Genomic DNA, 14,538 nt, shown 5'->3' with positions numbered 1-14,538 from the left:
TCAAGATTTATCGCCTTTCTTATAAATAGATCGTACCACAGTGATATTCCATCTGTCTGGCACACTTCCATTCAACCATCAAACACTCATAAAATTAAGAGTCTATACTTTAGCTGGTCAGGTACATATTTAATCAGCTCCATGTTTATGTTACCAGTGCCAGGTGATTTTTTGTTTTAATCACAATTTGATATTCTTCCAATGTTATCAGATCTATATTGTCGTTGGCGCAGGTGGTTATTTCTGGTTCTTCTTCATTTAAAATTCACAGACATTTGAAGTACATTAAAAATTCTGTGTTGGATATTACATTTCATTGTATAGTATATCGTTCTTTGAGTATTCAAGTACTTCATGACGTTATATGCTTTGTCTTGTCTTCCTTGAGTATCAGGTTTCAGTTTACTCATTTCCCGATCCCAGCTTTCCTGTTTAATTTTTCATATTTTTTTCTGTACTAAAGCAGATATGGTTTTATAATCCTCTCTACAATTTACGTTACTAGCTAATGACAACGATTTTAGACGCATCCGCTCTTTGTCTTTTATTAAAGTGCTAACGTGATAATATCAAATTGTTAATTCCTTCGTAGAGTATTCCTTTTTCCTCATCCCTAATGCTTTAGCAGCTACATGCATTATTATTTATTTAATAGTATTTCATTCTCTATTTATGTTATTACTTACTGTTTTCATTTGACATTTCTTATTTAGTTTCTTTTGGTATAATAATTTGATATTATATTCTTGGAGCAGGTGCAACTCTTACGTTCTTACATCCAACTAAGCCTTTCTGTGTGGTTTCTTCCCTCCTTTTAAAAAAGCTATGTCATTTTTTACTGAAAAGTGATCAGTTGATACATCCGAGCTTCTGTAAACTGTTGCGTCTTGTATTCTTACCAATGCTTTTTTATTTGCGCAAATGTAGTCCATTACTGAAGCTGCACCTCGAGTTGCTCATGTAAATTTATGGATGTCACAGTGTTTAAGAAGGAATTTATTTTCGTAATTCATTGTGGCAAATTGTATCAGCTTCTTTCCATTATTATTCAGTGTATTTTCACCCTCTCTACCAACTGTACATTTAATGTGTCTCTTACCCACTTGGGCGTTTAATTCTCCCATAAGAAGCTGATAACCATTTATATTTATTTTTCCTATTGTGCTCTGTAACAACTCATGAAATTCAATATAATTTATAGTTCTTGCTTCTTCTGGCGTGCACACAGGCAAAATGTAGATGTATCCTCTCTCAACTTTAAGATGTAGCACTAATATTCTTCCATTTATATATGTGTACCAATGCATCCTGTTCTTCAAAGCTTTCTGTGCCCAGATGGAAGCTTCAGCAGCAGTTCCTTGTTCTTGCTTTACTCTGCAATATATCATCACATAATTCTGAAATCCGATCGTTTCTTGTAATTTCTTTTTGTTTCGGTTCTGGCAGCATTATAGCTTTTGGCATTGCCTAGTTCTTATTCCAGCTCTGTTCCTTTACGTTTCACAACGTCAACAGTTCATTTGCTATTTTAAACATTTCTGATACATGTAACTTGTCCTTACTCTGTACCTTATTTGTTTCATGGGTCGGCATATAATGATCAGTCCGGCGTGAAAGTCTCTTTGGATATTTAGCAGTTCGAGTGTCTCTTGACCGCACCACAAGTGCATCACAGAATAAGGACAGTGGTTAGACTGCCACCTTTAAGTTTCCCTCCCAGATGATTTTATTTCAGACTTCATCTGTCCTACACAGATTGCCTTCTGTACGTCTTCGAGATCTTCTTCCTGTTGTGCTTCTGTTCTCTTACGTATTTGGGAGGAGGTAGTATGGATCAAAAACAGAAAAAACGTCTAATAAACATGGGCTTTAAAATACGTGCCCTAAGAGCTATGAGCACATGTAATCTAGAAGAGATGTGTCTCATAGTAGCGAAAGTGAACAAGTGCCCATAATTCTTCAGGTATGCATTTTAGAGCACATGTTTTCTTGACATTTTCTTCTTCTCACGATCTGCACTAACGTCTCTGCAAGTTTGTCGGTGAAGCCCTGACTGAACCCAGATATGTAATTTAAAAAAAAAATAATCAAATTAAAGTCAATGTATTTCAAAGAGCACATCTTTGAAATCAAAATGAGCTGTCGTTAACAGAGATTGGTGTACTTTGCAATACACTCGGATGCTTGGTTCATCAACTCCTCTTGAGTCGGCAAGGCCGCTAGCAGCCTCTATTTGTTCTGGAGTAAGTGTAGGCGGTGAGGGTGTAGTTGAAAATATTCAAGTCCGCCACATCTCGCGGTTGTTGATGTGAAATCTTCTAACATGCTTCTGTCAGGTGGTGTCCCTTTCGCTGCAGTAGAAGCGCCGGTCGTGGGCTTCTCTGATTTTGAGGCAGAGGTGTAGCTACAATGGTCAGTTGTGAAGGGAATACTAAACGTAAAGAGCCTTCAACGATTTAAAAGGGATGACAAATAATTATCCATTTATCCTGTAATGTCACCACATATACTGCACTAAGCAGTTCTTCGTTACATACTACTATCGCACCCTGCAACTGTGGGGAGATTACACAGGAGACACATATTACACACATGTGTGCCCTCACAAAAACGGACAGCAGATATGTATATATAAACGCTAAGCCTGCAGTAATTTATGAGAGTCACTTCCTGTCTGTTAACCACGGTGGCCACCGATAACGATTCTGCCTTTAATACAAGAAATTCATCAGAGTAATAAGCAGGAGGTGCAACCGAAACACGTCTCCTGCTAATGGTTTCCCCTCTAACTTGTCAGCTCTGACCCTGAAGCTGCGACACACGGTAAGGATCTGCTGTCTTGTTTTTTGGCCAGTTAGCGCCTCATACATTTTGTTTGACTATGTATATTGCTGCATAGCTCAGACAATAGCGTTCTCTTACAAAGTTGATCACAAATCACGTTATTTCACCCGGGTGCCATACTGGAAGTGCTCTGTCACCCAACACCATCGTCCCTCTCTCTCCTAGAGCATGCTGGTAAGAATTTGCACAACATTATGAAATAATACATACTCATCATCTGACATAAGTTTTACACTGTCTCCTCTTTAACATTTGGGCACCTAAATGAATAAGGAGAAGCCTTGCAATGGTGCATCACATATTTCAGTTGGTCTTTGAGCTCATGACATCTGGTCCATTTGGTTGAATTTTGACTCTATGAATAGTTTTCAGGAGCTGGGTGCAGTGCAAATGTGCATTTTCATATTTCTAATAATTTTTTGTGTTTTCGGTCATCACTCTTCTATTTGATGTGGCTGTTACAAATATTTGTCCTTTGCTAATCTCTCGTTTGTTGTCATTCATCGATTTCCTTTAAAAATTATGCATGTGGGTGCCCCACAAATAGATCCTTTCAGTCCAGAAAGTTTGTATTTCTGTTCTACTCGTTTTGAATAATGACCTTAAAGTTTTACTGGCGTTCTCTAAACTGACGATGACGTTAATTGATGTCGTTGGGTCTGCCACCAATTAAGAAAAAATGCATTGTAGTCGTGTTTTTTGGCAGTTCATTATTCACAAAGCTATATTATTGTGTTTAAGGAAAATGATTTGATGATAGTCAAAAAACATTTAATGATCGGTATTCATGTTAATAAAAGCTGTAGCAGAATCCTGAACAGCTGTTAAGCTTTGGCTGCATCGTAAAGATGATTTTACTGAATGTTATGACAGAGGTTTCTTCATACTGATTTAATCTACATGGAACAATAAATACTTCTTCTTTATTGGAGTACTAGTCATTTTTACATATTGGTAACATCATAGTAGGCAATCACATGATACTAATCAATGATAATAATTAATTTTTGAACACATTATAATCTAGTTAGGAGTAGACATTCCGTCTGACGTCTCAGGAAGCATTATGTCGATGAATCTCCCCATATTTTTCTAAGAGTCTTCAGCGTAAGGTTGCAGCGGAATGTTCTGATGCCAGAAGTCCATCCGCTCTGCGTCTTTGTTGTGAGCGAGGGAGAAGTTGGACTGCATCAGAATATAGCTACGAGTCACATTGTCGTACGGCTCCCAGATCACAGGATCCGCCTCTGGGGTTGGATTTCTGCGAACAAGAGGGTGACGTGAATCAGCTGAACCTTAGGGAGGTGTTAAGCACAGCAGAAAAATCAGCTGTTTAAACAAAATGGTACAAATGGCTCTAAGCACTGTGGGGCTTAACATCTGAGGTCATCAGTCCCCTTAGACTTAGAACTACTTAAACCTAACCAACCTAAGGGAATCACACAAATCCATGCCCGAGGCACGATTCGAACCTGCGACCGTAGGAGCAGCGCAGTTCCGTTCTGAAGAGCCTAGAACCGTTAGTAGTTCTTCTCTGGTTTTAAAGTCTACGCTGTTTTAAGTTTCTGACATTGATCGAGAAAGTTGATTAGTGATTCTGCATCTACATTTAGATGGAGGCAGTAAATAGAACGAAAAAGTTAATGCACACTTGCAGTGTATGCTAACAACATATTTGTAAAAAAAAATACCGAAACAAATAATACCTACACACACGCAGATGAGAATAACATGTGCATTGTTGATAAGAGTAACGCTGTACTTTTTGTTAGAACAAATGCAGTAGGAAATAATGCGCAGCAACATGTTGACCGCGACGAACGAAATAGTGATGCATGTAACGAGAACGTGGCACAGCTGTAGTATCACCGTATTTATTGGCTTCTTAACTGTCGCATAATCACACAAATTCCGCTACGTTCGTTAAACGACAATCTTATGGTAACTGTTAACCGTTTCAATCGTCTGCTAAGTTCGTTTGTGATTCCGATACGCAGACCAATCACATACTTCGAAGCAGAGAAGCTCACTGACGGGTTAATTCGGAAATTGGTTGTAAAACGTTACTTTTTACACATTGCATGTAACACTGCTAGGAAAAGAGAAGGCGAAGAAATATAGGTACCTTAAAATTATAATAATGGTTTTTTTATTACTATCTACATCAAGTGCTTTGTAAAACATTGAAATATGATGCCTTATTTCAGATGATGACATAGCCATCACTCATGGTAAAATATATATCAGCATATAGCGTACTGAAAACCGTGCACCGCTGATATAGCTCCATCTCTCATATATCTCTGTACAGCAATCTGATTAAGCACGGTTTAGAACTAGATGGTTTTACCTACCTGGTTTATTCAGTTTTTATTGGAAGTGTTAACACATACGGACATACTCGTACTCCCAGTTATCGCATCGCATTTTGAATGATTTATAATGTGCTCGATTTAGACAGTTATAAAAAAATTTCAAATAGTTTTAAGAAAGCGTTTAAGACAAGCTGTAGTTATTGCAATTTTTAGTGAACAGCCGGAATCATATTTAATGATCTGATGCAGAATGCTCAACCAGCAACAAACAGTGAAACCAAAATTCGAAAAATAATTGTTTTATCCTGATTACGAAGGGAAAGATCTTACAGTGTCTGTACATACCGATACTTAGCGAAGTTGGTCCAGTACCGAACCATATTCCTGCGCACTTGATCTTCTTCTGACTCTGGATCCAGGTTATATACAGTATCATCTCTCACAAAGAGCACAAATATATCACCAGCGTGATTCGTCCCTGAAAGAGGAGATTATGTTAAAACAGTCAATTGTGTATTGTGAATGCCCTAATAAACACATGTGGAAAATTGTTGATATGTTTCTGGGTGGTTTATAACTTTAGATACTTTAATAAAGAAGTGAAGTTATTTTGGCATACTTCCGTCTCTGATATAATCTTGCGTAATTGTAATTCGGTAAATACAAGTGTCTTTAGTCGCTGCCATTAGTACGGCAATTCATACAGAATAGTTACTTTTGTCATTGTTGTACCTTTCAAACCAGGGGTGGCCAAAATTTCAGCTCAGGTGTGATGCCCGGGCCCGACTGCCAAAGCGTCCAGCCTCCCTAACATTTCTCCCATCACCACACGGCACTATCTGAGCGCGAGAAAGGGGGAAGAGGGGAAAACAGCAATCTCGCCGCACATAAATGGCAGTACAGTCGTACTACATACGACTTGGTTTTATATTTCACATTTCTCAAAAACATAGATCTCAAACAAAATAAGTTTTCAGAATTAATTACTTATTTCTGCCGTACTGAAGACGTAATATAACTTTTATCTGGTGCAGACCCAGACAATTTCACACAGTTTTACTGAAAAGTTGCCATGTGATCGTGAATTATTTAGTTCATAATCGAAGAGAGGTCTTTCACACAAATATGGCGATCGAAATATTGTAGTACTTTTGCAACCTCATTATGGAGTCCTGGAAAATCTACCCGGGAAAAACACTGTAGACTTACTGGACAGTTTTAACGAAAATGATTTGTGATTAAAACTGGATTTGCCTTGCAGGTGAATCAATTACGTCTGTACATGCACAGCGCCCCTCTCAACTGAAACGGCAAACGGTTTCGATAACAGCTTGAGAACAAATGTAAGACTAATAGAATGCTGGAAACCATTATAAAAGTATCGCTTTCTTTTCTTGCGAGGCCACAATGAAGTCCTCAGACCTCGCGCGTTTTTTAACGGCAGTGAGCTTATGGAAGTGGACTGTCTTTCTCAGAATGTGTCCCGTCTACAATGTGATTTTCTTTTTAAATGCATCCTGAGTTACCTCGCAGTGTCTAACTGTGGACAGTGTGCAGCCGAATCCATTTATAGTGTGAAATCTACAGTCCATTCCTCATGTTCTAATTTTCATTGCTGGAGTCCTTTTTCCGTCATAACTTCATAAATAGCGTGATTTAAATCGAAAAATCGTTCCAGACACGCTCCTTGACTTGATCAACGGACTTTTCAGTAATGTGTCCGCATACTTAGCTGAGTGGTAACGAGTTAGCTTCCCGTGCACCGGGCCCGGGTTCAATTCCCGGCCGGGTTGAAGCGTCCCTCCACTCGTGGACTGGATGTTGTGCTATCATGTTTCATCACCAGCAATGAGCAAAGTGGCCAATGGGACATCACCTGAAATAAGACTTGCAACCCGGCGGCAGAAGTTCTCCTGATGGGGTATCCCGGCCATCAATGCCACAGGATCATTCGGTTTTTATTTATTTATTTATTTTGCAGTGGTATGTGAAGTCTCTATACTCTTCGCCCACTTCCACTGAAAACTTTTGCAACTGAAAATGGAATAATAGGTGCGACTTCAGAAATTTTACTACTTTACTACCAGTTTCTTCAAGTGCTCCCTGCCTGCAAATTTAGCGCAAAATGTTTGTTAATGTACAGAATAATAAATGCCGTTTGTCGATCGTTGTATTTTTTTTTCTTTCGTGACACCTAAAAGTTTTTTTTCTTTCTGCTTGGTACTATATACCGCTTCGTTGCGAATAAACAGTACCTGTCGCTTATGCCAGTTGAGAATTGTCATCCCTCTCTTTTGTCATTCCCATCTATTTTAAAAGACTGTCACGATAGAACATTGCCTCATTTTGTAGAAACGGCAGCTGGACCTATGAACGTCCTTCATTCCAAGAACAAGTAGCGAATGGTAAATAGCGCTGACACCAGGATTCTGCCGAACTCAGAGAGTTGTGTCGATCGCAAAAAGCCGCACTTCAGTGCTAAATAAACTGTCGCGCTATTCTGGGTACGTCCGACAGGACCCGAGCAAAGTCAGGTGACAGGACGGGCCTTAGCCTGCACGCTGCACACGTGAAGTCTGGCTCGCCATGGCCGGCCCTGTTTTAAACAAGGACAGCACATATTTCTTCCCTTTCAGGGCCAATTAATAGTCTGAGAGTGTTTACGAAAAACAAAAGGAAGGTGCACTTGGTTTGAAATTTACTAATCGTTGTTTTATTGCTCTGTGTGACCAATGTGTAATCCTGGACTCCTCGTAAGGGTTATTAATTCAGCGAAAAACGCCTGGAAGTAAATAGAGATCTGTGAAAATACGCGAGTCTTAGCGATAATATATCCACCAACAGATGCATTGGGAGCAATATAATACGTGACGCAGTGATATAATTAGACGTATACCGGGTAACTGAGTTAATGATATATTGTGTACTTTCACCGTTCATACAGAATGTAGCTTTCAAGTGGCATAGATATGTACAGCTTGGCTGGCCCTAATGCTTCAGAATACTTGACACGTGGCCTCCAGGCCGTGTTGTAGTGTTTAGGGCAGTATTTCTTCGGTATAGAGGTTACCGTGCAGTTTTCATCAGGTTTGTATTGCGAAGCTGTCGACTCTTGAAGGTGTGACGTCTTCACGATGTAGGCATTCCTTCACCAAGTCAACCTCGTCAGGTATTCCTATCCATTGGACTGAAATTTAGTACCAGTTGTAGCACATATTGTTGCATTATTTTGTCCTGTAGATTTAAAACATCATGTTGATTACAGTAATAATATACAGGAGTGTGTACAGTCCTAAATGGCTCCATACAAACCAAAACATTTATGGAGTCATTTTTGCTTTTATCTGCAGTACTTTCAAAGTTCATATGTCTCTGGACGTGCTTGTTTAACAGATGGTGAGATCCAACATCAGTCTTAACACTGACGCAACCGTAAATAGAATTCTGTCTCATTGTTGATAGGTTCTTTCAGAGCTGAAAAGATACCTCATTGACTGTCTTTGCATGGCTGAAATGTGTCAGGCTGGTCGCCGACATGTTGAAACAATGGTCGAAAGCAGTGGCTCACAGTTCAGTGTAGATATGAGTCCCATAGGTTGCTTGTTAGTCTTCTTCTGGCACTAAGAAAACAATGCTGTTCTTGGAATGTATCACGCGCACTGCTGCTGAGTATTTCCTCCTTGCTGGATTCTTCTCCTCAGACGTCTACACTCAGCTCTCGGCCCAATTTGCGTTGTCCATGGAGGTGTACAATCTGCCGATAATGATCGTAATGTGGTTAAAACATGTACCCTCCGCTATCCTGCTTCTATTCGACTAAAATAGTGTAATACCGTATAGCGCTAGCTGCTTCCCACTTTTCAGTTTCAGTGTCTATAACCGACAGGGTCTCCCTACATATTAACTCAGCCGGCACAAAACTACTATCTACTAATTTCGAGTGCTCCATACTATGAGCATTGTTGACACGACAATGCCCCAGCCACCAGAAAAGACACGTAACCAAAAGAGAGGGAAAAAGCAAAGAAAAAGCAAAAACAAAATGCTAGAGTTTAAGGCTCACTGGCTGGCATGTGTTACGCTACAGAGCAAAAGTGTCAAAGACGGACAACCATTGACAGAGATTTGACTAATGTTGCATTCATCAAAACTAGTCGACAAATAAACATTAAACTGAGCTAGTCCCATTACACCTAGATATGTATGTCCAGTTAACCATCGTCGTTTCGAGCCGTTTCTTTCACGAGGGCGTCTGAAGGCTGGATATCAAACAGCATGTTGAATATTGGGAAGGTATTTCACCGCTCCTACGGAACAAATCTCCGAAATAATTTTTTCCTGCTAAAATGATCTGGCAACGCACCCAGAAGAATGTTCCGCAAGTTGACTCTGATCTTGGACCTCTGCTCTCGTGTATTAGGAAATAACTGTTTTATATACGTTGGCAGCAAGTTTTTTAAACCAATTTTTATCAGACTGCATCAGCAGTGTACGAAGCTCTCTTTTCAGTATTTAGACTAGTGTAATGCATATGTGAGTCACAGTTGATTTGACACGTCGTGTATGTCATTACATACTTCACTAAGTGTTGTGTGTCATTGTGGGCGACCACAGTTTGATAACTTCTATTCCAGTGATGCGTACTACATAAAAATTCGTAATATATCTAAGAAAGAGATAAGAACCATTCTGTTCATTACATGGCTGCAGGAAGCATTTCCCAATATAACTGAGCTTTCTGAAATATAGGAAGCAAACTAGACTGAATTTGTCTTCCAGATTAACTACATTATTTTGTGGACATACCAAAGTGGTCTAGGAAAAAGCTGCTGAATGACACAGAGGATCTTCGTAAACTTACATGTTGTTATTATAAACGTTTATGGATTTCTTCGACCCCTCAAAAAATTACCATCTTACTGTACTGTAAAGTGTTTACTATTAATTCAGTCTTGTATTCTCATATTAATAATCATTTCAAAATAATATTTCTTATCTAAAGTCCTTACACATTCCCTTTGATGAGGACATTCACCATGGATATACAATAATAAATGCTATATAGAGTCTACAAAGCTGCTGTGAAGTTGTCACGAGAGATGTTATATTATTGTGTATCGATAGCAATGACAAAAGGCAAAATTAAAGCCACGCACTTGAGGCTGCTGCCAGTTCGTCAGAATCACGACAGACGACGCAAACATGAATGACGTGAGCTACGGACTTCAGTTTTGGACAATCTTCTGAGTCCTATTTTGTTTGCTGTTCACGGTAGCAACTTTATGGCTTTCGATGCTGTTCACTTGAGTGGCTGCGTCTGAAGCCACCCCTATCAGTGCTTCAGACACTCAGTACTTAGTTTATTTGTGCCCTTTACAGCTGCGTGTTTTCAATAAATGTCTTGAATAATTCACCCTCTGTGAGTATCATTTCACTTAGGCTCTCTAGAAGGAACATTAGCACATTAGTGTGGGCCTTGTTTGTACATATGTCATGACTTGTTTTGGTTTTATGATAGGTTATAAATTCTTGAGAGGTTCTTTTACACATCTATGGAGCAAAACATATCTAATCCAATTTAAACTATCTACTTATTTACAAAAGTAATTACGAGAAAACAAGAACGGCAAGCGTGAAAAACAAAGTATTAAGCAGAGACTGAGAACAAGAATAAAACTTTGAACAACAGGAACAGCATCTACAGTAAGTGACATTGAAACAACAGCAGTACAAACGCCGAGAACAGCACCGACATCAGCTGATGGAACAGCAGTATTCACAGTTTCCACAGCCTCTAAATCTATCAATGTTATAAACGCCGGTTGGCGTTAATTCAACGCATCTTCTAAGATATGTCGTAGACTCAGTATTGGCTCGCGAGTGGCACAGCTTTCCCACATCTAAGCTAATATTCCCCGAGATCACTTCGGTTCAAATGGTTCAAATGGCTCTGAGCACTATGGGACTTAACGTCTCAGGTCATCAGTCCCCTAGAACTTAGAACTACTTAAACCTAACTAACCCAAGGACATCACACACATCCATGCCCGTGGCAGGATTCGAACCTGCGACCGTAGCGGTCGCGCGGTTCCAGTCTGAAGCGCCCAGAACCGCTCGGGAGATCACTTTCTTCAGTTTTTCGTACTGTTAAGTACGTTATAAATATGACTGGTGCACTGACAGTTCGTTAATATTCACGTCTTTCATCAGATTCCTTCCTTGGAATAGGAATTATTATATCCCTCTTGGAGTCTGAGGGTATTTCTCCTATCTCATATATCTTCCATACAAGGTAGGATAGTGTTTTCTCATGGCTGTCACTCGAAAGGACCTCAGTAATACTGATGGACTGTCATCTATTCCAGAGTCTTATGTCCTTCAGAACTATGTCAAATTCTCCTGATTTAATTCGATTCCATTCCATTACCCTTGCCATACTTTTGTTCATATTCATCTTTTCAATAACCTATTCATTCCGTTCAACTGCTATTCCAAGTTGCCAGCTCTAAGACATCTACATCTACATTTATACTCCGTAAGCCACCCCACGGTGTGTGGCGGAGGGCAGTTTGCGTGCCACTGTCATTACTTCCCCTTCCTGTTCCAGTCGCGTATGGTTCGCGGGAAGAACGACTGCCGGAAAGCCTCCGTGCGCACTCTAATCTCTCTAATTTTACATTCGTGATCTCCTCGGGAGGTATAAGCAGGGGGAAGCAATATATTCGATACCTCATCCAGAAACGCACCCTCTCGAAACCTGGACAGCACGCTACACCGCGATGCAGAGCGCCTCTCTTGCAGAGTCTGCCACTTGAGTTTGCTAAACTACCCCGTAGCGCTATCACGCTTACTAAATAACCCTGTGACGAAACGCGCGGCTTTTCTTTGGATTTTCTCTATCTCCTCTGTCAACCCGACCTGGTACGGATCCCACACTGATGAGCAATACTCAAGTATAGGTCGAACGAGTGTCTTGTAAGCCACCTCCTTTGTTGTTGGACTACATTTTCTAAGGACTCTCCCAATGAATCTCAACCTGGCACCCGCCTTACCAACAATTAATTTCATATGATCATTTCACTTCAAATCGTTCTGTACGCATACTCCCAGATATTTTACAGAAGTAACTGCTACCAATGTTTGTTCCGCTATCATATAATAAAGGATCCTCCTCTCTATGTATTCGCAAAACATCACATTTGTCTATGTTAAGGGTCAGTTGCCACTCCCTGCACCAAGTGCCTATCCGCTGCAGATATTCCTCCATTTCGCTGCAATTTTCTAATGCTACAACTTCCCTATATACTACAGCATCATCCGCGAAAAGCCGCATGGAACTTCCGACACTATCTACTAGGTCATTTATACATATTGTGAAAAGTAATGGTCTCATAACACTCCCCTGTGGCACGCCATAGGTTACTTTAACGTCTGTAGATGTCTCTCCATTGAGAAAAACATGCTGTGTTCTGTTTGCTAAAAACTCTTCAACCCAGCCACACAGCTAGTCTGATATTCCGTAGGCTCTTACTTTGTTTATCAGGCGACAACGCGGAAGTGTATCGAACGCCTTCCGGAAGTCAAGGAAAATGGCATGTACCTGGTAGCCTGTATCTAATTATTTCTGGGCCTCATGAACAAATAAAGCGAATTGGGTCTCACACGATCGCTGTTTCCGGAATCCATGTTGATTCCTACAGAGTGGATTCTGGGTTTCCAGAAATGACATGATACGCGAGCAAAAAACATGTTCTAAAATTCTACAACAGATCGATGTCAGAGATATAGGCCTATAGTTTCGCGCATCTGCTCGACGACCCTTCTTGAAAACTGGGACTACCTGTGCTCTTTTCCAATCATTTGGAACCCTCCGTTCCTCTAGAGACTTGCAGTACACGGCTGTTAGAAGGGGGGAAGTTCTTTCGCGTACTCTGTGTAGAATCGAATTGGTATCCCGTCAGGTCCAGTGGACTTTCCTCTGTTGAGTGATTACAGTTGCTTTTCTATTCCTTGGACACTTATTTCGATGTCAGCCATCTTTTCGTTCGTGCGAGTATTTAGAGAAGAAACTGCAGTGCGGTCTTCCTCTGTGAAGCAGCATTCGAAAAAGGTGTTTAGTATTTCACCTTTACGCGTGTCATCCTCTGTTTCAATGCCATCATCATCCAAGAGTGTCTGGATATGCTGTCTCGAGCCACTTACTGATTTAACGTAAGTCCAGAACTTCCTAGGATTTTCTGTCAAGTCGGTACATAGAATTTTGCTTTAGAATTCACTGAACGCTTCACGCATAGCCCTCCTTACGCTAACTTTGACATCGTTTAGCTTCTGTTTGTCTGAGAGGTTTTGGCTACGTTTAAGCTTGGAGTGAAGCTCTCTTTGCTTTCGCAGTAGTTTCCTAACTTTGTTGTTGAACCAAGGTGGGTTTTTCCCGTCCCTCGCAGTTTTACTCGGCACGTACCTGTCTAAAACGCGTTTTACGATTGCCTTGAACTTTTCCCATAAACAGTCAACATTGTCAGTGTCGGACAAAAACGCAATTTCGTCAGAGAGCTTTACCAACTTTCTCTCTTTTCCTAGAATTCCTTTCAAATTTCAGCTTGGTTTCCTTAACTGCTTCATTAACGTTCAGGTAAATTAACTTCAGGTATAGGCAACAACTCTGACTTATTACCTTGTCAACTACTGCTTCCGTTTCACTCCGTTAGGTTCTTATAACCGCAGTCTTGTTCATGTACAAGTTGTAGATAACCTTTTGTTCCCTGTGAGTATGCTTGGTACCCTCAGACATAATCCAAAGCCCCCTGCAAATCTACAAATGATATGTACGTTGGTTTTCCCATCTTCAGTCTTCCAAGATACGTCGTGGGGCGGTAATGACTTCCAAATTTCTACATTTTTGCGGAAACCGGACTGACAGACCCCGAGACTGACTTCTATCTGTTTTTTTATTGTTCTGTACAGAAATCGTGTTAGTACTTTGCAGCCATCATTTATCAAACTTGCAGCTTGGTGATATTTATACCGTTCAGCCCCTGACTGCTTTGAAATTCAGATTATTAGATTCTTCTTTAAGCCAGTGGAGATTTCACTTGTCTCATTTATCGTACACGTCTAAAGTACCTCAATAATCCTGACGGAATTTTGTTTACTCCAGGGACTTGTTTCGACAGGTCACTGAGTAGTGTTTCAAATTCTTCTCGCATTATAGTATCTCCCATCTTATCTTCATTAACACTCCCATAGACATCATCCAATGTTCTCATATCTAGTTTAGTGGTCTATCCTTACCGTTACATAAAATCTTTCTGTGTCTCCGATGTCTTGCAATTCTACAATCTTCTTTTATTATTCTTAAACCAGACGTCAGAAATGATTA

At 40.2% G+C, this 14,538-nt stretch overlaps 1 protein-coding gene across 1 annotated transcript in view; it reads right to left on the bottom strand.

Annotated features, from left to right (window-relative positions):
• Positions 1 to 3,787: 3,787 nt before the first annotated feature.
• The window catches only part of LOC124607411 (carboxylesterase 5A-like), a 47,748-nt gene continuing 36,997 nt past the window's right edge, over positions 3,788 to 14,538 (bottom strand). Inside the window, exons 5-6 of the mRNA XM_047139736.1 lie at positions 5,505 to 5,637; positions 3,788 to 4,105 (exon numbers count right to left, since the gene is read on the bottom strand). Of these exons, the coding sequence (XP_046995692.1) occupies positions 3,937 to 4,105; positions 5,505 to 5,637 (302 nt within the window). The 3' untranslated portion in view covers positions 3,788 to 3,936. The remainder of the gene's footprint in view (positions 4,106 to 5,504; positions 5,638 to 14,538) is intronic.

This window comes from Schistocerca americana, chromosome 3, assembly GCF_021461395.2.
Source record: "Schistocerca americana isolate TAMUIC-IGC-003095 chromosome 3, iqSchAmer2.1, whole genome shotgun sequence".
NCBI lineage: Eukaryota > Metazoa > Arthropoda > Insecta > Orthoptera > Acrididae > Schistocerca > Schistocerca americana.
The sequence above is the reverse complement of the archived record's forward strand: the minus strand, read 5'-3'. Positions and strand labels throughout refer to the sequence as shown.